General features: G+C 50.6%; 1 protein-coding gene across 1 annotated transcript in view; it reads right to left on the bottom strand.

Moving 5' to 3' along the window:
• COL17A1 (collagen type XVII alpha 1 chain) overlaps positions 1-27,061 on the bottom strand; it is a 70,321-nt gene that overhangs the window by 7,999 nt on the left and 35,261 nt on the right. The window contains exons 20-49 of the mRNA XM_006135380.5: positions 26,533-26,559; positions 26,080-26,106; positions 25,216-25,278; positions 24,613-24,717; positions 22,476-22,529; positions 21,383-21,418; positions 21,182-21,235; positions 20,763-20,798; positions 19,604-19,639; positions 19,177-19,239; positions 17,953-17,988; positions 16,853-16,924; positions 16,549-16,575; positions 15,450-15,485; positions 14,528-14,563; positions 13,790-13,870; positions 11,946-11,981; positions 10,715-10,795; positions 9,399-9,452; positions 9,203-9,244; positions 7,366-7,419; positions 7,132-7,182; positions 6,098-6,124; positions 5,968-6,009; positions 5,729-5,794; positions 5,298-5,348; positions 4,287-4,400; positions 3,623-3,760; positions 3,081-3,176; positions 1,217-1,339 (exon numbers count right to left, since the gene is read on the bottom strand). Coding sequence (XP_006135442.3) covers positions 1,217-1,339; positions 3,081-3,176; positions 3,623-3,760; positions 4,287-4,400; positions 5,298-5,348; positions 5,729-5,794; positions 5,968-6,009; positions 6,098-6,124; positions 7,132-7,182; positions 7,366-7,419; positions 9,203-9,244; positions 9,399-9,452; positions 10,715-10,795; positions 11,946-11,981; positions 13,790-13,870; positions 14,528-14,563; positions 15,450-15,485; positions 16,549-16,575; positions 16,853-16,924; positions 17,953-17,988; positions 19,177-19,239; positions 19,604-19,639; positions 20,763-20,798; positions 21,182-21,235; positions 21,383-21,418; positions 22,476-22,529; positions 24,613-24,717; positions 25,216-25,278; positions 26,080-26,106; positions 26,533-26,559 — 1,764 coding nt within the window. The remainder of the gene's footprint in view (positions 1-1,216; positions 1,340-3,080; positions 3,177-3,622; positions 3,761-4,286; positions 4,401-5,297; positions 5,349-5,728; positions 5,795-5,967; positions 6,010-6,097; positions 6,125-7,131; positions 7,183-7,365; positions 7,420-9,202; positions 9,245-9,398; positions 9,453-10,714; positions 10,796-11,945; positions 11,982-13,789; positions 13,871-14,527; positions 14,564-15,449; positions 15,486-16,548; positions 16,576-16,852; positions 16,925-17,952; positions 17,989-19,176; positions 19,240-19,603; positions 19,640-20,762; positions 20,799-21,181; positions 21,236-21,382; positions 21,419-22,475; positions 22,530-24,612; positions 24,718-25,215; positions 25,279-26,079; positions 26,107-26,532; positions 26,560-27,061) is intronic.

The following is a 27,061-nucleotide window of genomic DNA, read 5'->3' as shown; positions in this document are numbered from 1 at the left end:
TTCAAAACAGGGCTCAGCTGATACCACAGTCTGCCCCTCCTCGCTAGATGGGAATTTCACCCTTTGTGAATCTAACCTCTTTCTCTGCTCCTGGAACAGCCTCATATTTACTGGACAAATCTCTCTCTGAATCCCTTACTCTAGGGACTGCTCATGCAGGTTCAACCAGTGAGGGTTAGCTGTGATTGAGCTGATGAATCACATGGTATTACTCCTATTCCCTGATTGGATAAGCATATGCAACCACCACCAGGTGGATTTGAACCTAGGACCTCTGGAGCTTAGTGTAGAAGCCTCTGCAGCCTGAGCTATAAAACCAGCTGGCTCTCAGAGTAGGCTGTAGAGCTGCCCTGCTCTGAGCTTTGGCTGTAAGTGCTCTAAGTGCCACTACATGGGACAGTGAGCCACACCAGGTGTGTGGGTTACACATGCAATGCTTTCAGTGCAAATGTGTGGGTTTAAAATTTGATTTTTGACCAATACGGGCAGCTCGCGGCTTTGAAATCTGCGTTGCCAAAATGGTTCTGCCAGCAAAACTCGGCCACCCAGGTTGATCCGCTCCCGGAGGGACAGGTGGGGCTACAAACACCACAAACATGTGCCAGCTCGAATGGCCAAAAGTGGTTTTCCCCTCTGGAGCTGGCTGGGTAATAGGCGCCAATCATTCAGGGCCTGATTGTAAGCGGAACAAAGCAGAGAATTGAACCAAACCCTGAACAGCCGGGCCGGGCCCATGGGCAAAGTTTGTGTGGGGGCAGCCCCGTGCTCCCGGAAGGGGTGGAGCCTTGGGCAGAGGAGACGGGGCTGCAGCCCGGAGTGAACTGTGCCAGGCTCACCCCTTCGACAGGCAGCTGGGAGAGCCGCCCAGTGCCCTCTGCACAGCACTCCAGCGCAGATCTGAAGACCCAGGGGCGCTGGTCACTCCACAGTGGCAGCAGTGGTGGCCCTGACGTCTTCTGAATCATCAGGCACCAGGGCAACTGCCCCTTTTCCTTTTTGCCCCTGCTCCCCAGTCACCAGGCCACCAGCTATCCTGAGCCCTTTTCTAAGTGTTCCCAAGGAGTCCTCTGTGCTAGCCATTGGCAACCCCATCTACACTTTGGGCCTGCCACAAAGGCCACCGGAGTCAGTGGCTGCCTTGCCCGCCACTTCCGTGGCTTTCCGAACAGGCCCTTGGAGAGAGCAGAGAGACAGACACAAGCACAAGGATCATTACTTGTCATGTAGCTTATAACCCGTCTGGTCATTTCGTCATAGTTCAGAGACATGCCGTCTCCTCCGGGTCCAGGCGGGCCTGGGGGACCCCGAGGTCCAACCAGATACTGACGAATGTCTTCTCCTGGAAAGAAAATGGGAAATGCATCTCTGGTGCGGCTGCTGGGACACAGAGGGTGGGAAGGAACCAGCTGCAACCCTCCACCGCCTGACAGCTGGGCTTCCGCGCCGGGGCGTGCAGGGAAAGAGCCTCTCAGACTGTCAGCGGGATGCTCCCACACATGCCTGGAGTGTTGCATTGGAAGCGGTGTGGCTCATAGAGTTCAGGACGCCACGGGGTTTGGGCTCCCCGAGAGACAGGCATCCCTGCGCTGGTCTCTTTGAGTTGCCCCAAGATCTGCTCTGCTTGGCTTGTGTCTAGACTGGCCAGTTTTTCCGGAAAATCAGCCGCTTTTCCAGAAAAACTTGCCAGCTGTCTACACTGGCCACTTGAATTTCCGCAAGAACACTGACGATCTCATGTAAGAAATCAGTGCTTCTTGCGGAAATACTATGCTGCTCCCATTCAGGCAAAAGTCCCTTTTGCACAAAGCTTTTGCGTAGACAGCTCAGATCTGTTTTCCGCAAAAAAACCCCGATAGCGAAAATGGCGATCGGGGCTTTTTCTGCGCAAAAGCGCGTCTAGATTGGCACAGACGCTTTTCTGCAAAAAGTGCTTTTGCGGAAAAGCGTCCGGGCCAATCTAGACGCTCTGTTCCAAAAGGCTTTTAACGGAAAACTTTTCCATTAAAAGCATTTCTGGAAAATCATGCCAGTCTAGAAGCAGCCCTTGAGTTTAACAGGCTGAGCTACTTCTCCAGCGCCAAGGGCCGTCTGATACCCCAGCCTGAGTGCCAGGCCTGATTGGATTCCGTTTGGTGTCGGTGTCTAGCGGGGAAGGGTTAATTTAGAGCAGGGCGGGGCAAGAGTAGACCTGGGGGCCTGGAGGTGGCTAATGCTTAATGCTTTGCTCCCGCCTGCAGACCTGCATCTATATGCTATTTCTAGCTTGCTGCCCATGGCACTGAATTTCCAGGCAGTGGCTCAGGGAGCGGGATCCTATCTGAACTGCTCGTGGCTCATGGCTGCAGCCCTACCCTACCAGAGCCCGGAGCCGCGAGCTTTTTAAATAGCTGTGTAACCCCGGGCGGCTGCAGGCAACATGGTAGCAGCAGGGCCAGGAGTCCTTTGCTGTGTCAAAGCCTCCGGCCCCGGACAACTCTGGGGGGAGGCTAGTCCCTAGCTCCACCCCTTCTACCTAAAGCCCCGCCTTTTTCAGGGGTGGAGCCAGCCCGTCCCCACTTATCGAAATTCAGTAAGTGGCCTCCCTGCAATGATTGCCCACCCTTTGCTGAGACGCATCAACGAGACGCCAGGTGATTTGCCCCCAGGGCTCCAGTTGCTTAGCTAGTAGAGCGCTCTGCAATCCCAAGCTGTCACCGCTATTTAACTCCCCGCTACGGGATTCCCCTCTGACCTGAAGCATGATGCGATTACAGCGCTAATAAGAGAGCTCCTGGCTCTGCATTCACAAATAGCACCCAAGACGATCCGGAGGTCAATAATCCCAAAGCAAGGGATAAACACCCTCCGGTCTGCGGCTTAGGGCAACCTTTAACTCACGGAGGCGAGGAAGAAAATGGCCCAAGGAGCCGGTTTCACCATGGCAGCTGGCTGCTGGGTTCCTTCCTCTGAAGCAGCTGGTGCTGGTGACAGGGACAGGCTACTGATCTGAGCCAGGCTGGCAAGCCGAGTGTCCCCAAGTGTGACCCAGAGGGTACCGAGCAGCAAGGGGAGCTGCAGCCCTCGCGGCACGGGGCACTTACGCTGCAGCATGGCGAGGAGGCCTTCGTACGACAAGGCTCCGGTGGACGAGGACGATGACGATGACGAGCCGGACATCTCAAAACTGTAACCAGAGCCTGTGGGAATGGAAAGTTTGACTGTCACGGGGGACGAATCCAGGAACTGAGTGTGTGGGGAAGACTTTCCATTCGCGCACAGGGCGCCTAGTCCCAGAAGGACAAGGCAGTGGCAGACGGTCTGACCCAAGGAAGCGGAGGCGAGATCGTCACCTCCACGCTGCCCACAGGGACGATCGCAGCTTCTATCCCCCCTGAGTCTGCGTGCAGGAGGCTGAGGGTCTAGCATCCAAACTAAGGAGTAAGTCAGAAGGGGCTAAGCCTAATTGAAAATGAGACGAGACACAGGGCTCTGTTCACGGGGAGCAGCACTGGGGCTGATTCCCTAGCCGGGTGTAAAATAGCTGCCAAGACCCCTCCCCCCCAGCCCAGGGCTCAGCAGAGGGCCCCATTGCGACGCTGAATTCCAAGGAAGGATGCGACCGTGAACAGGACGCGGTGCTTACTCCTCATGAAGCTCATGACCCGCCTGGCCAGCTCAGCATAGTCCAAGGATTGTCCGTCCATGGTGGTGATGAGTCCTGGCAGCCCGGGGGGGCCCGGGGGCCCTTGAGGTCCAATCAGATAACGCCCCAGGGTGTCACCTAATGAGGAAAAAAGGTGAAGGCCAAATCAGCCGAGCGAGAACAGCGTGACGCCCGGAGAGACGGTACCACCGGGGCTGAAGGGAGCCGGGCCGGGGGGCTCCCCTCGGCTGGGTGTGACGTACCGCCTGAGGACGATCACACACCACTCTCACTCACGGGACTCCCCTCTCCTCAGCCCGTGGAAGTGTAACACTCCTGCCAGCTGGGGGGGGCGGTTAGGCAGGGACCATGCAGCAAGGGGGTGCCTGTTGGCGGGGCTAGTGTTGGGCTGCAGCCCATGCCGGCTGGGCTCACACGCTCAGGAGAATGATTAAGTTCTCAGCAGCAGAGGAAGGCTGGAAGCCTTCCAGGGAGGACGGGAGAGGGCGGGGAGGCTGTTTAGCTTCCCCCTCCCCTGCTGGAGATGGCTGCCCTGAGTAATTTCACCTCTGCAATGGCCCGCGGACCGGGGGGGGGGTGGAACTGCTAGGAGCAGATGAAGGACCAGCCCTGGTCAAAGCCCAGCGTCCCTGGTTGTACTCACTCTGCAAATACTCCGCAACGTACTGCTGAATCTCCTGCAGGGAGCCTCCAGCGGGGCCGGGGGGGCCGGGAGGACCTGGGGGCCCCATGATGTATCCTGAGTTTGAAGCTCCGTCTGAAGACATAAAAAAGGCCGATGGCTTTTAGCATCCAGGGGACAGAGCGAGGACTGGTGAGGTAGGAGAAGGCCCTGCTCCTTCCCCTGGGGTGGAAGAAGAGTTGGGGTTGGGAGGGACCCCTAGGAAATCAGCTAGTCGGGCTGACTGAGGCACATAACGCTGGAGCTCCAGGCTCAGCACTGGCTCTGTAATACCCAGGGCTGTCTGAGCTCTGGCCCCCGTCACCAAAGCGTCAGAGCACCTCAAAGCCCTTAATGCTGGAACAGCCCTGTGCAGCAGGGCAGGGCTCTGAGCCCCATTGTGCACAGGGGAAACTGAGGCACAGAGCACCACTTGTCCCCGGTCACACGGTGGAGCCGTAATCGGACCCCAGCTCTCTCAAATGCTCGGCTTGTGCTCTCCCCCTGGGGCCACGCCTTCCCAAAAGGCCCTGCTCTGAGCCGCCGCTTCCCGCATCCTAGTGTAATATCCCGTCCGCTCGTAGGAAAAGCCTGGGCAGAGCAGTTCCCGGGGGGTGCTCTGGAATTTGCTCGCTCGTGCCATCTGCCTGTGCCCCCCTCTGGGAACCGGGAAGCAGATTTCTTGTGGAGGACAGGAAGGGTGGGGGGTAATGGTCTTGTGGTTCCACCTTGGCAATGGATCCTGGGCGAAATCCATCGCTGGCGGGCCTCCCCACCATCCGTGATGGAACTGCAAAGCCCAGGTGTGATTCTGACAGTGTCCCTTGTGGGAGAGATGTTCCGGCGTGCCCAAAGGGCTTAGGCGCACACGCGCCATTGACTTTCAATGGGCCCAACGCTCCTAACGCCTTTTGAACGTCTCTCCCGGGAATGTCAGTGTCTCCTGCCTCGCAGGGCCAGATAGACTCTGATCTCCAGACGGGCTGCCCTTACCTGTGGAAAACCCTCCTGGAATGCCGGGAGCCCCTGGCACACCTGCATCACCTGGAAAGGAGGGAGAGACACACAGGTAGCCTGGATGGGACAGCCAGAGATTCATTCACCCCTTGGGTGGTTTATGCTGGCTGGGGCACACGTCCCCTTCCAGCCCCTGCGCTGATCCAGTCTGCGCTGGGGTGATCCCAGACCCAGGGGCTGGGGTGAAGGGACCCACGCAAGCCCCGCAGAGACGTGAATACGAGCAGCAGCAATGGCAGCTACTGCCTCCTTGACGCACTCAAAGCGGGTGTCAGGGCCGTGCTTTCAGCCTGCCCCAGCCCCGGAGGAGCAGGCTGCTGGCCCGCTGGCCTGGAGGTGAGCCTTGGGCGTGATCGGGCTGCAGATACAGGCCACGAGGAAGCCGAAGGGGTTTTCTTTTCACAAACCTTTGGGGCCGGGAGGTCCTTGAGGTCCTGCGGGTCCCGGAGGTCCCTGGATGGCAACGCCACCACCTGCCCAAGCAGAATGCCAAGGAAGAGGGGTCAGAGGCAGGAAACCCTGGGGCAGATCCTGGCCCCACTGAAGTCCTGCTGTCGATTCCAGCAGGGCCAGGATTTCACTGCCTGGCTTCAGATGAATGCTCAAGCACAGTTCCCGCGGAAAAGGAGGGCATGTGCCGACTGACCTTGGATAGAGTAACCTGGGAGGCCGGGCTGACCTGGTTCGCCTGTAGGAAACACACAGAGATCCGGTTACACCCCCCCACTGTTGTTGTATCCCTCTGCCTAACAGCGCTATTCTGCACCCCTCTTTACCTGTGAATCCTCGTGGGCCCGGTGAGCCTGTGGACAGGAAAAGAAAGGCCTCGTTAGACTGTTTGCCCCCGCCTGGCTTGGATTTGCTAGCTCACCCCAGCCCTGATCACAGGGCATTTTAACCCAGTCGAGGGAGCAAAACCCCTCCCCTCCCCTCCCCAAGACTCAACTTCCCAAATAGGGGGAGGGATAGCTCAGTGGCTTGAGCAGTGGCCTGCTAAACCCAAGGTTGTGAGTTCAATCCTTGCAAAGGCCATTTAGGGATTTGGGACAAATATTTGTCAGGGATGGTACTTGGTCCTGCTGTGAAGGCAGGGGACAGGACTCAATGACCTTTCAAGGTCCCTTCCAGCTCTAGGAGAAAGGCAATCTCCATTAATTTAATTTCCCACTGAGCAGGGCGTTATGTTTAACACGGCCTCCTCCAAGCATGCTGTGATGCACAGCTGAGTCTCCAGGCCTCCTCCAAGCATGCTGTGATGCACAGCTGAGTCTCCAGACCCTGCGGCAGGAGAGGCACGAGCGCCGCTGGTGGAGATGTCGGTGAGAGGGACTCGCACGGTGACTGAGGCAGGACAGAGCTGGACCTGGACTAGCACCATGGATGCTCCCAGTCACAGCCCCCGCTGCACTGGAGGCCACGGCGTGCAAATGGGCTGCAGCCCTTTGATGGCAGAACCGAAGCTCCAGTTCCGAACACGAGGGATGGGAGCGTGTAGCTGTTGAAACGATGAACCGATAAGCCAAAGCGCATTGGTTAATGCTATTGACTGCATGCATCCTGTCCTGTCCCCCTCCCCCCACCGCCGCCACTAAATATTTGAGAGAGCTGGCCCGCAGCCCGGCTCAGTCGGGGTCCCTGGAGCTATTCCCCGCACGGCTCTGCAGGGAACGTGATTTCGGAGCAGGGCAGATCAAAAAGGCAGCGCCTGTCCCAGAGAGCGTCTGTGTTGCTTATTGGGTTTGGTGCGGAGGCACTTTCCTGGTGCCTGGGGAAGGTTCGTGCCCAGCAGGATCTGAGACGCTGGGCTCACCTTGGTCTCCCTTTGGCCCCGGTGGGCCTGGCGGTCCGGCGAAGAACGTTTCTGTAACAAAGATCACAGGGCGGTTTAAGGGACAAGTGCGGACACAGCCATGGCCGGGGGGGCCCATGACGTTCTCCTGAAGTCAGGGATCGCCAGGGATTCGTCCGATCCACAGCGGGACAGGGAGGTTTCAGCGGGATCCAGCCCGAGGACCGGAGTTAGGAAGCGAGTGAAAGCACCTACCTGAGGTGGGCACAAAGGAGCCTGGTGGACCGGGTGGACCTGGTAACCCTTCTCCTAAGCCAGGGAGACAGAACAATGCTCAGCGGGGAGGGCAAAGGCCAATGAATGCAGCAGTCCGCCCAGCAGTCGCTGGATTGCCAAACCTGGGCCGAGTTCCTTCTCTTTTCCTGCCCCGCGACCCCCCAGTGATGGGTCACTCCCGGCTGTAACACTGTAGGGTCACAGCGCCAGCCATGTGGGGTGACACGCCATTGCCAATGTGGGGGCAGGGAAAACCCAGAGTGCCTCCGTGCATTCGGCTGGGCTGGCCACGCCTCGCCCAGTGACGCTTTGTTTCTAGCGGAGTCGTCCGTCCACAACAAACGGGGCCCACGTCACTCAGCTCGTGGGGCTGCAGCCATCGCTATCTCCCAGCTAGTTTTTAAGAGCGGCATTCCAACCTCCTCCTCCGCCGCCGCTAAGGGCAAAGGAAATTACCACCAGCCCACTGAAAGGGGAACAAGGCGGCATCCTAAGCGACCAGTCTTGCTCCTGGCAGGGCGTTCAAACGAGCCTCGGGTAGACCGCTGGGCAGCTGAGCAGGACTGGACTGCAGCGGGGCTGACAGCCACTGCGGGCCCCCAGCCAGGCGTGAGGGGGGGGCCCTAGCTCTGTGCTGCAGGAAGGGGAGGGGCCTCAGGAGGAAGGGGTGGGGCCAGGGGCAGCCAGCCCACAGCGCTTTCCGAACGGTGGCGCATCCTCCCCTCCAAGCCCTCACCCTTCACCTGTACTGAGTGCCCGGCAGGGTTCTGGGACTCTGGCCACTACGTCGGCTGCAGTTACCGTGGGGGTGGCTGGGAGCCCCAGGCCCCTTTGAATCACTGGTCCCTGGGGCAACTACCCCTTCCCCCCCCCCCCCCCCCCCACCTATCGGCAGGCCTGCTGGACTGAAGTCACCGCAGCTGCACAAACGAGTTGGTGCCCTTTCGCTTCAGGGTGCAGACATGACTTTTCTAGCCAAAGAGTCCCCTGCCATCCTCCCCCAGCCATCAGTGCCACCTGCACATCCAGAACTAGAGGGGGACTTTGCTGACAGTCCCTCTCCTGTTGGAGCATATCTCCCCTTGAAGGCTACGTCTACACTGCAGGCTTCCTGCACAAGAACGGTTTTGCATAAGCAGGGCTCGCTGAGCCACAGTGAGCCCCGCTCACCAACCGCGCCGTCCGGCGTTCTGCACATGTGCAGGTTGCCCGAACCCGGCTCTTCCGGGTAGATTACATAGACTGTCGAGCCCTGTGCATAAGAGTTCTCGTGCAAAAGGTCTTCCACAAGAGAGCGTCCACGCTGCCATGTGCTTTTGCACAAGAGATGTGCTTTTGCACAAGAGCATCCATGGCCGTGTGGGCGCCCTCGTGTGCAAGAAAGCTCTGATGGCTGTTTCAGCCATAGGGCTTTCTTGCATAAGAAACCCTTGCTGCCTGTCTACACGGCCTTCTTGTGGAAGAGCTCTTGCACAAGAGGGCTGATTCCTCATGGGGAGAGGAGTAACTCTTGCACAAGAAGCCCTGCTTTCCGACGCTTGACTGTCAATTTACTTGTGCAAGAACGCGCGTGCAGTGTAGATGCTCTGCAAGTTTTTGCGCAAGAAGTCTGCAGTATAGACATAGCCCTAGTGAAGTGCATCCGTGTGACCACGCGGGATGAAAATCCCGACCTTGTGGAAATCAATTGCAAAGCTCCCAGTCACGTCGAAGAGGCCACGATTTCCCCCACGGTGTTTCAGAATTACCCGTCTGGGGCACATGACAAATCGACTGTACCCCCCCCATTCTTATATTTAGGGGAACAAGGTTTTACCTGGTGGGCCGCGAGGTCCAGGTGGTCCCTGGATGGAAGCGCCTGACAAAGAGAAACGGATCAGAAGCTTTCAATAATATTTTCACAGCAGAATGAACCCAGCTGAAAATATGCTGCAGGCTTCATTCCACCCTTGTGGCCCCTGTGATCTCTCATACGTACTGTGCTGTAGTCAATTCTCTATTTTAATATATACCTGGGGGGCCTGGAGGTCCTGGGGGGCCTGGTCGTCCGGCTAAATCTTGAGATACTGCAAAAGCAAGAGGGGAAAAATTGTTGCTATAGAAATATTGTTACTATAGAAACATTCTTTCTACATTGCTAATGGAAGCTATTGAAGTCTGGGGTCGATTAAGGAACGATTCTTGATACAAAGCCTCATGGGTAAAAGGGAAGCTGGACCCACCCAGGGAGGCCAAAGGAACTGGGCTGTGATGACCAAGCTTGTCAGGAAGAGAATTTTTTAAGGGGGCTTGATTTTTTGGTGAGAGGAATGGGAAGCCCATTTTTAATGAAGCCGGATAGTCGCGTGCCCACAACTGCCAGCATGTATTTCCATTGGTGGTGCACATCCATATATGCCTTGGTGCACATAACATTTATTCTGCACATGATGGAAAAAATTAGCGGGAACATTGGGCGTGGGGCAGTCACAAAGTTCTGTTCCAGATTTGGATTATGCGAAATATAGTGTTTGCAGACGGGGAGTAGATTGGGATCACTTTTAGTCTGAATCCATTCCCGATCCAGAGCCCAGACATAGTTACCGAAGCATTTCAGAGCACAGCAGAACAAGCCAAGGTATAATAAACAATCATAGTGGCAATTGGTTGCAACGTGCACACTGTATTATATAAAACATTTCTCCCCCTCGGGGGATCCTGCCATTAATTCCATTCTGTGTCTCTCATTTTTGCCTGGAAATTAGTATTTCTTTCTCTGCTGGTTTTGTCCTTGAACATTTGGGAGACTTTGGCTTTCATTCCTCCCCCCACCTCTATTTAATGTGGTATTTTAGGCTGGTTACTTCTTTGCAGTAGTAATAGCTGTACTCAGTTTGCGTCCCCACAACTCCTGTTGCCAAAGGGAGGGCGGGGACGGGGCTGACAACGGCTGCCCCCTCACCGGTAATTCGCAAAGTCATGTCCTCAGGGACAGGGTGCCACGGGGGAGGGGGGGTGAGAGAAGAGGGCAGGGCAATGGCAGGAAGGGGCGGGGCTTGGGGAATGGTAACGGACATCCCCCCTGAACCCACAGGAAGTCCTGGGCTGGGTTACGCAATTGCTTCAGCCAGGGATGGCCCGTGGGCCGGGAGCTTGAGACCCCTGTGCTATACACAGGCGTGTCATCGTACGGGTCCCACGCCCCTCAGCTCAACACGCACGCCCAGCTACACCTGCGAGGCCAGTGGCATCTCCATGTGAAGGCCCCGCTCCCCAAGCGGTTAGAACGGCTGGCCTCCCCCACTGACGCGTCTTGCTGCCCAGAAAACCCAGACGCATCCGTTCTTACTTTGCGATAATGAAGTTGCAATTTCTGATCTGACGGTTTCCACGACGGTTTCACCTGGGAGCCCCCTCTCGCCACGCGGACCTTCATCGGGACGGGAGAGAAGGCGGGTTATTTAGCCAATTGAGGAGGAGCGCTGCCTTTGGGGGACTCTGCAAGGCTGCGGACTAGGACACTGATCACTGACATGGCGCCAGATTTTGCTTTCTGTTAGTACAGTACATGGGGTGACCAAAACTCAACCCGCATCACATCTGAAAGTTCCTGCCATTATTCTCAAACTCAGCTCAGGGTCCATCTCTCACTCCCACCTTTTGAGATGGCAGGACCTCTAGATCAAGACCATGAACCGTCTCTTCAAACATATTTAGGCACTTCATCCCCACAGAACGCTGTTCCAAGGGGAGTTAGGCACCTAACGATCTTTGAGGATCTGGGCCCATGTTCCCAATCACAGAAAGGCAGCTTTGACTGAAATGGGCTCTACTAGAACTAATGTCTGGATAAGGTAATAATCGAACTATCTAGGTCTGCAGCTTTCACCTGGAAGATATGTGGGAATTCCTCACCCACTCTTCTGTGGAGGGGTGGGAGACATGAAAATTGGGAATTTTTTAAAAGATGAATTAAAACTATGAAGGCAGCCGAATGAGTCAAAATGGAAAGAGCTGCAAGCAAAAGAAAAAGATTGGGCAAGCAGCAGAGAAACAAGGAGTCGAACTGAGAGATTTTACAAGAAGGTTGTGTCTAGACTGGCCAGTTTTTCTGGAAAATCAGCCGCTTTTCCGGAAAATCTTGCCAGCTGTCTACACTGGCCGCTTGAATTTCCGCAAAAGCACTGACTTGCTACTGTAAGAAATCAGTGCTTCTTGCAGAAATACTATGCTGCTCCCGTTCGGGCAAAAGACTTTTTGCACAAAGCTTTTGCGCAAAAGGGCCAGTGTAGACAGCTCAGATTTGTTTTCCGCAAAAAAGCCCCGATTGCAAAAATGGCCATCGGGGCTTTTTTGCGGAAAAGCAGGTCTAGATTGGCAGGGATGCTTTTCCGCAAAAAGTGCTTTTGCGGAAAAGCATCCGTGCCAATCTAGACGCTCTTTTCTGAAAATGCTTTTACCAGAAAACTTTTCCATTAAAAGCATTTCCGGAAAATCATGCCAGTCTAGACGTAGCCGAAAAGTAATGAATGCAGTTCATTTGGAGGCAGGTAGTGTGCAAGGCAGGCTATGTACGGTACCTTGCTGTCCAGGGAGACCAGCGGGTCCAATAGGACCTGGATTCAAAGGACAAACAAAAAACATATGTTAGATTTCCATAGCAGTATTTAACCATAACAGGGGACAATCAATGGGCTTTTGAAAAGTGCTGAGAACATCAACTAATACATTTGTCTACGCAAGTAAATTAAATCAGGGCAGGGGGGTGAATTAGTCAAAGTGTCAGCAGACACTGGAGGTTCAGGGGAGGTGGCTCTCAGTTAATCAAATAAAGCACATGATCCAGCTAGAAATAACCAGGCATGTATCGGGTACAATAGAACGATAACGGGCCTGATCTAGGTTCCCCTTTCTCAGTGAAGTTTAGGAATAACACCACAGAAGCCAATGGAGCTACTGGAAGAGGCAGATCAGTGCAAGAAGAATTAGCTCATCTGAGCTTTGCACTGTGATCCCATTGTACCAGAGGGTGGTGACTAGGGTTGCCAGATGGTTGGACCAAAATACTGAACACCCCGCCGCCCCCCCCAAAAAAAAAATTCTGGGAAAAAATTCTGTTGACGGGGAAAAAAAGTGAGGGAGACCAAAAAAAAAAATTAAAATAAAACAGCATGTCCCCTTTAAGAGTGAGTGCAGGGATAGTTGAGCACTGCTTCCCCTAGGTCTTTTGGCCGGCAGCCATTTTGTGCCAGCAGCCTTGGGGAGTTCGGGAGTGGGGGAGGCTGGGCGCTGAGTGTTTGTAGGGTTGCTGGGTGCCCAGCATTTTTGCCTCCTGGCTGTGGGAAAAAATCAGAAAATACCGGACATCTCAGGTGTCCAGTATTCTCTGAATTTTTTTTACCGGACAGGAGGCAAAAATACCAGACTGCCAGGTGAATACCCGACACCTGGCAACCCTAGCCAGTGTCTGCAGTAGGAATGTTCAGAAGAGGTTTTGGCTGGGGGCTGAAAGTGTGGGGCTGTTCATTTTTGGGTCTGGCACTGGTAGCACTAAAATCTTGTCATGTGTTCTGGGGAGATTTCTGCTGTGTGGCAACCATCCCATCCGACTCAGGACTGGAAAACAAGCCCCCTCAACACCTGGATCTGAAAACAAAGCAATGGGATGGGGCTTCCAGGGGATTCTCCCCCCTTCTCTGGAACGCAAAGGGGTGTGGATTTGGGATTCCAGCTTTGCCCCACTGCTAGACAACGTGCATTAGATCAACATCCTCACTTCCTACGGCTCTTCCAAAGCCGCCCTCCTACCAGCCCCTTTTGGGTCTGTCTCCCACTCCCATCTTTACACCTCCCTGCTGGAACGCCCTTCCCTGTGCTCCAAACGACCCGTCTTTTGGCTTTTAAATTCCTACCTTGAAATTCCCATGTCCCTCGTGCGGCCTGTTTAAGTGAGGCCCAGTCCCTGGCCTCACTCCTGCGGAGAGCACTAAGGGCAGGTGAGATGGGGAAGATAATGAACAGAGTCCCTGCTCTATGTGGCCTGTAGGACAGGGCGGCTTGGCAGAGATAGGAAGCCATGAAATATAGAATATCCCTGACTGCTGCTCCGGAAAGGGAGAGTGGAGGCCTTGGCCATGTTCCCAAGCCGGCCGGCCGGCCATACTCCTGTAGGCCCATGAAGCACCCCCAGCATTGTTCACCCGCACTCCTCTGCTCAAAGAAGTAGCATTTTCCAATTCTGCTTTTTGCCCCCAATCCCACCAGTGAGAGGAGCCAGCCTTTTGCCCTAAGATGGTTAAGTTCCTGGCAGGGCAGGGACCCTGTCTTTCTCGTGTATTGAACAACCCCTTGCCGAGCGCTCAGTAAATACACAGTGAACAGTGGTGCAGGCGGCACCTGTTACAAAGAAACAGGGTTTTCGTACCTGGGGCACCAGCTGGTCCTGGAGGCCCCAGTGCTCCTGGTGGGCCTGGAGGGCCGGGGACAGCAATAGTGGAGGAATCCCCTGGAACACAAAAATGAGGCAGTTGGCAAAGAGAGAAGCGGAGTAAATCTGCCTCAGGTCCCATTTGTAACAAGTGCTCTGACCATTCTTACACGCTGCCACAACCAGCTTCAATGCTGCAAACACCAAGGGCATGTCTACACTAGGAGACTATTTCAAAATGAGTAAATTCAAGTTAATAACTCCCGATTTAACAAATTCGAACTAGCATGTCTACATTATGTGGAAGCCTCAAAATTAGTCTGAGGCAGGCTCCGTTAATGCGGACGTGCTACCTTAGACTTAGAGCCCCAGGAAGCTCTGGGGAGTAATTAGTTCAAATTACTCTGGGGAGTAGTTATGTCAAAATAGAGGCACTGGAGCGTCCATACTACTGCTACTTTGAAATCACTCTTCTGGAGTTAGCGTTACTCCTAATGAAAAGCAGGCGTACAGCTGTCAAATTCCGCAGCCTGCTATTTTGAAATAACAGGCTTGGTAGTGTGAGCGCTCCGCTTATACATTCAGCCTTGGGGGGGTTATTTCGAAATAAAGTCCTCGTGTAGACCAGGGCCAAAAGACCATGGTCCATTGTAACCACAGATATAGAAGGAATAAGAGAAATTGTAGAAAACCATCAATAACTGGGGCTGTTGAAAATCCCACGGTCATACGTACCAGTGGTTATAACTCTGCCAGGAGCCCCAGGTTCACCTACAAGAGTGGGACAAAAGAAGGGGGATAATTAATAGACACAATATTTTAAAGGAACTTCTGATGGCATTTTGGCTTTTGTTCGCATCTCAGTTTTTGTTAGGGAAATTATCAGACTAGGAGGTAATGGGGGAAGAAAGAGACAGAGATGAGAGAACTCAGCTAACTAACGCAGAAAGATTCTTTAATCAAATGTCCAAATGTTCCGTGTGTCATAATGCATAATGGGCCCAGTGCTGATTGTACATACAATGGTGCAACTTGCACTGAAGTCACTGGGGCTTGAGATCTGGTATCGGGGGACAAAGTGGGGTCCAAAATGGGCTTTTCAGCATGGAAGCTAGGCTCAGAATTCTTTAGCGACCCTCCCCCTGATTTTCCATGTGCTCCACCAGGAGACTTTTGTTAACTCCATTTCTCCTCTTTCTTTTTTGAAGCCACTAGATGCCACTGTTGATCCAGAACAGCAATAGAGACGCAGCCTTGTTAGTCTGGTCTTGCTGAAACAAAAGACAGGACTATGCAGCACTTTAAAGACTAACAAGATGGTTTGTAAAGTGATGAGCTTTCGTGGGCCAGACCCACTTCCTCAGATCAAATTGTGGAAGAAAATTGGCACAACCATATATACCAAAGGGATACAATCAAAAAAAGTGAACACATAAAATGACAAATCAGATTTTAGAACAGAGGGGGGTTAAGGGGGGGAGGTTAGTGTTGATGAGATAATGATATTAGGGCATCATCTTGTTAGTCTTTAAAGTGCTGCATAGTCCTGTCTTTTGTTTCACTGTTGATTCAGGCACTGGTCAGGAGGCAAGAAAATCCCTCACTAATGCAAAGTACCAACAGAATAAATGAAAATGTGGTTTGAATCCTGACTTACCTTTCGACCCTGGGACACCGGGGTTGCCTGGGAGACCTGGTATGAATAAAAGAAACAATTCAAAATGATAAATGCAAACATTTCTTTTCCAGAAAAAACTTAAAAAACAATAAATAGTCTTGCAGCACCTTAGAGACTAACAAAACATGTGGATGGTATCATGAGCTTTCGTGGGCACAGCCCACTTCTTCAGATGAATGGAGTTTAAGGCGGTCCAGGTTTTTTTTTTCCAGGTAATTCACAGAATTGTATGATAGGTTAAGGAGTAAACTCCCTACCCAGCCATGTGATCCAACCATTTCTATTCCTACATTTATAGAAGATTCCTTTAAAAGGTTTCCTGCTGTTAACTTCGCCTCCTTTGCTTTATCAGAGAAGCCCTGATATGAGAGCAAGACAGTCACAGTGCTCCGGGGGTTATCGCATTGCTGCTGGAAAACACCAGATTTCTAGAGATAGCTAATGGGGTTTCCAGTTATGTGCAAGGGCCTGGGACACCTTCCTTCAGAGTGAACCACTCTAGTCCGGCACCCTCTGGACCCGACCAGTGCCGAACCAGGGAATTTGCCAGACTACAGGGCTACGTCTAGACTGGCATGATTTTCTGGAAATGCTTTTAATGGAAAAGCTTTTCCGGTAAAAGCATTTTCGGAACAGAGCGTCTAGATTAGACAAAACTGGGCTGGAACTGGAGCCTTGCATTTGGGAGAGGATGTTCCAGCCTTCTGATGTGTGATCTTGCCTAGGCTTCCATGCGTGGAACCGCTGTGAGGCTGAGACCACTGCCATGCTAAACTGTACTAAAGAAAAACCATCTCCTGAAGGCCCATTCTTCATTCCTACAGTGCATTCCCAAGTGGGCTTTCCTAGCTCTTCTCTGTGTTAACCTAAGAACTGTGATCAGCTGAGCTATCCTAACCCCATAAGGGAGACTTGGTCATGCATGAATATCTGCTCTCTGTCTCACTCTCGGCTATTTTAGTGACCCATGCCCCTATGTGTGATGTAAGGACAATAGCCACACAAGTGTGAGGCGAATAGGAAGGTGAGGGTGCTACAGTGTGTGGGTGGTATGCCAGAATGTGGCAAAATGACTTACCTGGAGGTCCCTGTGGTCCTGTGAGACCTGGAAAAAATAAAAGCCAACATTCTAAGAGATTTGGAAATTTGGGGTGGGGCATCATTTTGTTGACAAGCATGGGCAAATATTCAGCTGTGCACATCAGCATCCATGCACGTGAGTAATCTGCATCTTGCAAAGGGTCCAACAGCCTTATATCATCACATTGCATGAACCCCCCCACCAGGATATCTGGCATGAAACCATGAGGAGCAAGGCAGACAGGATGTGTAACTCCATGGGCCTCATCTAACAACAGGCATCTTTTCCTTTCTGCTTTTACCTGGCTGTCCTGCATTTCCGGCGGGTCCAGATGGTCCTCGTGCTCCTTGCAGTCCCATGAGACCTTGTTCACCTAGGGACAATTAGCAAGACAACTTATCACCTCCTCAGCTTCACGTAACACAATAACCATTTACGTTCTAGAGAGTGCTGATACAAAACAAACCAACATTTCAACGGTAGGAGCCTCCCACAGGTCAGGGGGCATGCTGGCATGTTAAGTGGGTACTTTCATGCCTAAATGCCCAATGTGAGCATCCAGAGTTTGGAAGTGGACAACCAGTGTTTGAAGTGCCACAATTTTATGATGTCAAATGTTAGCTTGAAGGCCGCTACTGCGACTTAGCTCTACTCAGTTCATCTCCAAGAGACCATGTAAGGTATGTCTAGTGCAGGGGTGGCCAACCCATTCCAGACGAAGAGCCAAGATCCAGCTGGATCCAGCGTGAAGAGCTGGGGCAAAAAGTTGTAGAACAAACAAAACAAAACAAAAAAAGAAAAAGGACTGGCCCTTTAAGAAGGCTTTTGAGGCTTTTGGGCCTCAACAGGCTCCCATCGGTGGCCATGGCACCATATTGGATCTGCCATTTTGATCCGGATGGCTCCCCTGCCCCGGTGAGCACAGGGGAGCCGGGAGGGTGGGCCACGTTCAGGTGGAGCGGGGGGCAGCTTTGCGAGCCGCACTGATGGGGGGGAAGAACCACATGAGGCTTGCGAACTGCGGGTTGGCCACACCTGGTCTAGTAACTCAGGCTCTTGCTTGAAAAGACCAGATAGAGAACACATGCTTACACATTTATCTTGTGCTCACGCTGCAGAATGCCTATGACAGTTCACTCTTCACTTCACCCTTGTGCTTTGGACATATGGCTCATCTCAGGTGAGGCCAAGATGATGGAGAACTGGGCTCAAGAACACTTAGCATCCCCTAACCATCTCTCGGTTCAGCATTAGATGTTGGACGGCACACTACTGTCCTACATCATTGTGAGTCCAGTCATACATACTACGTCAGTAACCTGCATGCAAGTCGCAATGTGATTGATCTTTTCTCTCTGATGAGGTGTAATGGGGGAGAAAAAGGATAAAATAGTGACCTACCTCTTGGGCCCTGGAGTCCATCGGGGCCAGCTGGACCTATTGAAAGATGAGTTCTCATTAGGGATTGCTGGAATGGTCCCACCATATACCCAGCAGAGTAGATAGTCCCTGTGTGGGGCTGAACACAAGACTCTGGCTTTCTATTATATTATGTCTAAATAAGACCTGGACTGGGATCATTGAGGGTTTAGAGTATTTCACAGAAAGTTTAAATTTGAGGCTCACTTTTACACAAATAGTGATAGAAATGTAGCCGTGTTAGTCTGGTGTAGCTGAAACAAAAAACAGGACTATGTAGCACTATAAAGACTAACAAGATGGTTTATTAGGTGATCAGCTTTCGTGGGCCAGACCCACTTCCTCAGATCAAATAGTGGAAGAAAATTGTCACAACCATATATACCAAAGGATACAAATATAATCTAGTTGAAGAGATTTGGGGGGAAGATCTGGCAATACACACAGGACAATTCCACTGCACAGTTATATCCATGGCAGTCCTCAAAGAAATAAACTATCTACTGGTGGAAAAAACTAGGGATGTTAACAAACGTTTATTTTTGTAAACAAGTAATCCCTGGATTTTTCAGTGGATACACGTTTACACGCAGGGTTGGATAGGCAGCAGCTGGTACTTGCGGGATGCCAACTTTTACACCAGCTCCCTGCAAGCACCAGCTCCCGCCTGCCGTCCCTGCTGTTGCCTCTGATACAGAGGCAGCAGCATGGGGGAGGGGGCACTTCCTGCATGTACCATCTCCTGCCTGCCCTTCTCTCCCGCAGACACGGAGGACAGCTGGCTCCATGGAAGTTGGAGATCATGATACAGAGGCAGTAGCACAGGAGGGAGAGGAGCAGCAGCTTGGTGGGAACCGGTATGCATGGGTAGCCAGCTTGAAAGCTGACTTCCTGCGTGTACTAGCTCCCACTTGCCCACTCCCCACCTACTGCCTTTGTGGGAGACTGCAGTGAGGAAGGGAAGGCAACTCTGCCGGAACCAGCACGTGCAGGGAGCCGACTTAAAAGCTGGTTTCTCATGGGCAGCGGCTCCTGCCTGCCTCCTTGCTTCCTCTGCTGTAGAGGCAGGTGCATGCGTGTGTGTAACTGTTAAGATTAACCAATGTGCCCAGGTTTATCAGTTAATTGTGTAAAGAGTTCCACGCTAACATCCTAGAAACAACACCTGTATATGTACATCAGTTGAATCAGTTCCTTGTTACTTACCTGTAGCTCCTTTAGGTCCTGGCTCCCCTGAAGGACCAGGCGACCCTCTTGAGCCTGGTTCACCTGCAATCAAATTAAATTCAACCGAATAAAAATAATGTTGGCGATCATGGTCCACTCCTCTGAGCATTGGGCGGGAGTTTTCCAAAGTGCACAAATTCACGCAGTGTATCCTAGATAGGGGGCATCTTTCTGAAGTAAGTAAGAGGCATGGATCCCTACCTGGGGATATCTAATTATAGGAATCAAGAATATGATCCGTTATGGCAAACCTTATGAACAAAAATAATATTTGTATATTTGTATTTTTTGTTAATAAGCAAGGTTGGTTGACATTGCTGCAGGCACTTTTTAATAATAGCCCACTTCTTATTTTACAGACTGTATGAATTTCAGGGCCCTAGACAAGAAATGTTTATATACTGACCTGTCAGACCACGAGGTCCTTTCTCACCAGGGTCACCTAACACAAACACAAGGGGAAATATCACATTAGATAAGTCAGAGAGTTAGAGGTTCCAAGCCAGAAGGAGATTTTGGGATCCTCTAATGTAGCCGCCTGTTCATCATAGGCCACAGAATTTCCCCAAAAGAATTCCTAGAACAGTTTGATTTAAAAATGGTTAGTGACGGAGAACCCACAACAGCCCTCGGAAAATTGTTCCCATGGTTAATTACATTCACTGTTCAACAATTATGCCTTATTTCCACTATGAATTTGTCTAGCTTTGGCTCCCAGTCACTGAATCTTGGGATGCCTTTCTCTGCTAGACTGAAGAGCCCATTGTTAAATAGCTGTCTCCCATTTAGATAGTTATAGTGCAGGGGTGGAAAATAAGCGGCCCAATTGGTTGGAAATGGTTCACCAGGGTTAGCCCCTGTGGGCCGCCAGAGCCTTATTTACCTGCATGCAGCTCCCATTGGTCACAATTTGCCATTCCCAGCCAATGGGAGCTGTGGGAAGCGGTATCCTGATCTACGCCACTTCCCGCGATTCCTATTGGCCGGGAACAGTGATCTGTGGCCAATGGGAGCAGCAAGCAGCCGCACCTGTGGATGCTCAGGTAACTAAAATGCCATTGCCTGCCAGGGGCTAGCCCTGAATTTCATCCGGTCCACAAGTGGTCATTCTCCACACCTGTTACAGAGTGTGATCACGCCACCCCTTAACCTTTTCTTTGTTAATATCAAGAGATTGCACCCTTTGAGTCTATCACTGCGAGGGATGGTTTCCAAAGCTTTAATCTGTCTCATGGCTCTTCTCAGGCCCTCTCCAACTTATCAGCATCCTTCTTGAATTGTGGGGGTGAGGACTGTTTCACTGAAAGATTTTAGTGTCAAGAAAGATTTAGCTAGGGTTGGTCCTGCTTTGGGCAGGGGGTTGGATTCGGTGACCTCCTGAGGTCTCTTTCAACCCTAGGACTCTATTATTCTATGAAAGTAAAAGAAAATCAGATGACAAAAAGCATCAAATAACAAAGTCAATGAGAGATGTGATTGATCCCAATCTGATCATGGGAGAACTAGAACAAAATATCCCAAGAAATCAAAAGCACAGACAATCGTAATTCAATTGATTAGCATACCTTTGGGTCCGGCTGTTCCCAAATCTCCTTTTTCACCTAAAAGATATAAAAGCAATGGCTTAAAGTATAAATATTGTAGGGGGAAAAAGGTCTCCCTCCATCTTTCCTTTCTAGAGACATAATATGTCTCACCTGTCTCTTACTTTGACGCTTAATCTAATCTAATCTAATCTAATCTAATCTAATCTAATCTAATCTAAGAATACTCGTATCTACCTACAATATTTCTAGGGCACCCATCACCACCACTGCTATTCTTTTTCCTCCTATCTTTCTCCTATTATTCTCAAGCCCCATGGTCAGAATTGTTAATATGACTCTGATTCACAGCTGGGTGTGCTCTTCTGGGAAAAAACAGAAAAGCATGTTACAGCCATTGTAACTGGTCAATATAGCAGAACGCGGACTCTAGGTCGTACCTTTGGGCCCCGGGGCACCTGCTTCACCTTTAAATCCTTGAAGTCCAGGGGCACCTGCAAGAAAAAAATGAAATTGGGAGTTTAATCATGTCCATTCTACTCAATCGCTGAGCATGTTTTCTACCGAAGCCAAGCATGAAGAGTGTTGTCGCTCCGTCTTTTTGTTTCCCTTGTGTTACAACAAGAGAAAGTGGCACTCACCAGGAGAACCTCGTGGGCCAAGAGAACCCGGCATGCCTGTAAATAAGAAGAATACAATATTCAGTTACATAGTGGGAAGGAGAATCCATCTCTTTGGGTTTGCCAACAGACACCAAAGTGCCCCTAACTAAACAGGGTCTTCCAGCCAGTAGGTGGTCTCACATAATTTTCATCCTACACATTAGAGCAGAGTTACTCAACTTTGGAAGCCTTGGGGGCCACAGTGACACTCACAGTGCATGCCAAGGGCCGTAACTTAAGTGTGGGTGAATATACATGCAAATATATATGCAAATATATGCAAATAGTTTCTTTCACACCGACAGGCATGAATACAAAGATCAAGGCAAGACTATACAACACACAGGCTCCATTGAAGTCAGTTCTGCTGATATTAATAAAATGCAATATTTACCTGATTTCCACCCATATGACAGCACTTTTAATGAGCAATGTCAGTCTGGGAATTTAACTACTAAAACACATCTCAACAGAAGACCATTCTATTGACTGCTTTTTTGTTTGAGCCTCGACCCACGGGCCACCAACAAACAAGCCTCAGGCTGCATGCACCCCACGGGTCGAGTAGCGCTGCATGAGAGCAAGTTAGTCTTGAACTAGGATCTCTGGGAGCCACAGGAAGCAACCGTCCCTAGTGGGCCACGCCATAGCCTCTCCTCATGGCCCCACGCAGGAGGAACAGAGCACTGGCTTGTGTCTGTGGCGAGCTGCTCTTTCAGAGCAAAATTTTTCCTCTAGGTTACAAGGCTCAGCTCCCATTGGAGCCTGGGGTGTGGCACGTATGTGACAGATTAAGGATTCGCCCTGTTATTTCTAAAGTCATGTACCGCATCATTTGCATTTCCAAAAAAACAAGCCATTTAAAAGTCTGTTTTAAATATGCTTCTTTTCATTAGAACATGCTTCTCAGAAACATGGTAGTTTAGTGGAACACCAGCTCAGTCATCTGCCCATTACAGGCACAAATCAAGACAGAGGGACCCGCAACCTTCAACACTTCCTCCCACGGCTCCTCATCAGGGCTATTTTCCATGCTACCCTGCTGCCATTTTCTGTTCATCCCTGTATTTACCTTGGAGGCCAGGAGACCCTGGTGGCCCGGGAGGTCCTTGTTCACCAAATGCACCTAGAGAGTAAAGCATCAGAGAATGTCATTAACCAGCTGCCCATCTGCCATCCTCCACCCCCAGAAGAAACTCTAAGACTACGTCTAGACTACAAGCCTCTTTCGAAAGACAGCGTCTAGACTACAAGCAGATTTTTCGAAAAAGCGAGCTGCTTTTTCGAAAGAGAGTCTAGATGCGGTCTTTCAAAAAAGCACAGTTTGCATTCAATAACGCCTTTTTTCGAAAGAGTACTTTTGAAAAAAGGCGTTATTCCTCGTAAAATGAGGTTTACCTCAATCGAAAAAACTGCTGTGTTCTTTCAATTTACTTTTGAAAGAACGTTGTTGCAGTCTAGATGGCTACTTTTTTCAAACCCCCCCCCCCACCCCTATAGTCTAGACACACCCTAAATCCTGGTGTACACTAGGACCTTATTTAGAAATAACCCCCTTTAGATTGAATTTATAAACAGAGCATCTGCACTACCAAGCCCGTTATTTCAAAATAACAGGCCGCTTAATTCAAAATCGGAATGCCTGCTTTTCATCGGGAATAATGCTAATTCCAAAATAGCTATTTCAAAATAGCAGTCGTGTGGATGCTCCATTGCCACTATTTCAAAATAACTATTCCTCAGAGTAATTTGAACTAATTACTCCACAGTGCTTCCTGGAGCTCTGAGTCTGAGGTAGCACGTCCACATTAACGGAGCCTGCCTCAGATTAATTTCAGTGCTCCCTCATATTGAGCACACACCATTTCAAATTTGTTAAATTGGAAGTTAAGTCAAATTTAGTTATTTTGAAATAGTTTCCTAGTGTAGACACGAACTAAGATTCAGAGATGTGTCCATCATAAGGATCAATAGCACCACACTGAATTCCTCTTATCCTCCAGGGCAGCGAGACAAAACAAGGCTTTAGCTTGTTCCTCTGGGTCCACTTGCTATAAATAAATTGTCTCCAGGAACCTAAATGGTGCTCCCCGTTTATATTTCCAGCCATCTCTTTCACCATCCCACCCTCAGCTCCATTTGTGAAGCCCTGCGAATTATAACCATGGGTATCCACGGTCCACAAATCATTTTTGTGCATATGTTTATACATTTTGTATCTAGAACCCTGCAAATCCATGGATATCCACTACATATCCATGGGTTTCTGCATCCGTGGATCAAATTTTGTATCCGTGCAGGGCTCTATCCATTTGCACCGATGCAAATGCTGCTTTGCACGCAGATATTACATGTTTATACAGCTATAAACCACCAGACATCTCTAGTCTATTTTCTTCAAAGAGTCACCTTGAATGACTGAGGTTTAACAGTCAAGTAAGTATCTGATTGTGGAATATGACTGATCCTCTCTCCCCCGCACCCCAATCAGTGTCATGATTAATTAGCAATTAAGACAACTGAGAATGCATTATCCTGAAATGAACTCATCTCATTGGGCATGATGATGCACCAGAGTCTGAATCTTTCTCGTGGCCCAGGTCTTATCTCACTATACCACCTGGCATTGTTGCTTTCTGTTGACAGTAAATATTTTAGAAGAAAAAATGATCTATCTGTCATTTCAGCACTAAAAGATGAGTAAATCCACTGCAGCAGCCAGATTTTTGCAATGAATTGTGGCAGCTACAGAAATTAACAGGTTCTTTTTGGTAGGACACACTAGTAGAACTGTCACTCAGCACCCGTCCTTTTGCACACACTCAGCAGCTTTCTGGGGTAGTCTATTCGCTCAACACTGTCGTCGCTTTGGGCCAGAATCTTTGGGGTGACGCTTGACTCAACGTTGGCAGCGCGGATAAGACGCAAAGTAGCGGAGAGCCAAACCACTTCTGATTCTGCAAATCCCAAACCGGACTGAGGAGCTTCGGCCAAACCAAAGCCACCTGGGTTGGCCCTTACCGAGGTAGCGCAAACCCGAAATCTTTCAGCCTATTCTGAGTGGCTCCGGAATCCACTGGATCTAAACCTGTGTCTGAACTAACAACACTGAATATTAAGCTCCGAGGCTTTAGCAAAACCAGAACAGAGACTCAGCCTCCATGGCCCATCTCTTTACGCACTGGAGAGAGGGCAGGACAGTCTCCTACCTCTTTCTCCTTTCTCCCCAAATCCAGGTGGTCCAGGTTCCCCACGAGGCCCTGGTGGTCCTTCATGTCCTCGTGAGCCCATAGGTCCCTCCCTGCCAGGATCACCTATGGAAAGCAAATGGCTTGTAATAGAGCTTGATACATTCCACGCAGTGATATTCAGTCCCCCCGCAACAGGATGGCAAGGGTCGCGGTGGAGTCCCGGGTTCACACAGGCAGGTGGAGGCGATGCACATACTTGTGTGAGTCTCCCATAGCAACTGAGCTGTGATAAGCTCAGAAGTAGGGTTGCTAGGTGTCCAGTTTTTGCCCAGACAGTCCAGTATTTGTAGGCCTGGACATGTGTTTTCTGTTTTTTTTGGATAGTAGGCCAACGGGGACATTTTCCCCTGCTGTGTCAGCAAGGGGGGGGGAGCAAGGAGATTTAAAGGCACAGTTACCTTTTTACCTTTTGGGGTGTTTTGCTCAACAAGTTTGGTCTCCCTATTTTGGGGGGAGGGGGAGTCAACCAATTTTTTCCCCCGCCATGTTCGGGATTTTTTGCGAAAATATCTGGCAACCCTAGCTCAGAGTAATCATGTCAGATGGGGCGGTGCTGCTTACCCACGCTGCCTTTCTGTCCTTTCGGGCCTTCTGGTCCTGGGTGCCCAAACGAACCTGGGATGCCTGTCAGCAAAACACAAGATGGTAAACCTACGTATTCCCTGACAGTGGACCCAGGGCGAGTGTTTAGCTCATATGAAAATAAGGGATTTGTAAACCCAGAGCTGCAGGGGGAGGGTTGCCAGGCTGAAAAAACCATATTGTTTGCTAAGTATTGCATGTGGGCAGGGTTCTCCTTAGCAGCATATGGTAGGCACAGTTGGGTGCAATGATAAATATTCTCCCGTTCTCAGAACATTCCTGCCCAACCGGGCTGATACTGAAGGAAGCATGATTTTGTCTATAGAATATTTCATGAAGGGGTCCGGAGGCCATATACCAGCGGACCATGAGTGTGCACTGTTATTTGATGCAGCGGTGAAACGCCCACTTGTAATGCCCACAACGTTGCATGCACACATCCCTTGCATATGCATTGTCAGGACACGGTCACGCAGGCATACAGCTGATAGAATTGTCACATGCAGAACCCAGTTTGCAATACTCGACCAGGATCTTTTAAATGTGCCCAGGGGGTCTCCGAGCACCAAAATGGTGCCAGGAAACATCTGCTCGTACAAGGCAGGATGGGATGAAGCCTTGGTGCAAATAAGGCCTTTGAGCTGTCGGGCAGGGGTTCTGCCTGGATTTCAGCACTGGCGGAATAACAACTGGCACTTGGTATAAGACATTTGCAGTGGTGCAAGAGTTAAACAGACTCCACGGAGAACCAGCCTGGAGGTATCTGCTGTGCAAAATTAATCCTCGTGTGCACTGTTCCACGGAAATGCCACAAAGGCTGGCAACTTGCTGAACTCTGCCTACCTGGTACACCAGGAAGTCCTCGGTCTCCTGTCAGGACAAAGAAAAGGACCATTAATGGGGAAAGGGCTCTTTCCCTATGGTCCCACCTTCATCCTTTTGCAAGGTATTTACCTTCCTGCCTTTGAAAAATCACACCTCCCAACGTTCCTCTAAAGCACATTTTGATCAAATTAGATACCGTACAATTTCTGTCTTGCTTTGCAAATGGGCGAGTGTATTTCTGGATACAAAGCAACATCTGATATCCCCTCTACAACCCTCTCTAGGTCTTTGCCAGAGCTAATACAAACAACTACTACAGCCAACACTGTCAATATAATACTTGACCCACAGAACAGCACAGCTAACTTCTTTGAGAAACAAAAGTCCATCTTTCAGCTAAGTGCCTCCAGCGCTAATGTTCTCACAGCACTTTGCCCAGGTATATGAGAAAATGTCTAATTTCAGACTCACCTTTGGGACCTTGCACTCCCATATCGCCTGAGAAAGGAGAGAAAAAAAAATCAAATCAAGAGAGATCCAGGAGGTATTCCCAATGATCGCTCATTTTGAGACCATCCTTAGTACACTCTAAACTCTCAGGCTACGTCTAGACTGGCATGATTTTCCGCAAATGATTTTAACAGAAAAGTTTTTCCGTTAAAAGCATTTGCGGAAAAGAGCATCCAGATTGGCACGGACACTTTTGTGCAAAAGCACTTTTTGTGGAAAAGCGTCCATGCCAATCTAGACACGGTTTTGCACAAGAAAGCCCCGATCGCCATTTTCGCCATCGGGGATTTTTTGCACAAAACAGTTTTTAGCTGTCCACACTGGCCCTCTTGCGCAAAAGCATTTGCACAAGAGGGCTTTTTCCCGAGCGGGAGCAGCATAGTATTTGCACAAGAACACTGACAATCTTACATTAGCTCGTCAGTGTTCTTGCGCAAATTCAAGCGGCCAGTGTAGACAGCTGGCAAATTTTTCTTTCGCGGAAAAACTT

The sequence above is a fragment of the Pelodiscus sinensis genome, chromosome 8, assembly GCF_052426305.1.
Source record: "Pelodiscus sinensis isolate ZL-2025 chromosome 8, ASM5242630v1, whole genome shotgun sequence".
Lineage (NCBI taxonomy): Eukaryota > Metazoa > Chordata > Testudines > Trionychidae > Pelodiscus > Pelodiscus sinensis.
This window is presented reverse-complemented; position numbering and strand designations above follow the sequence as displayed.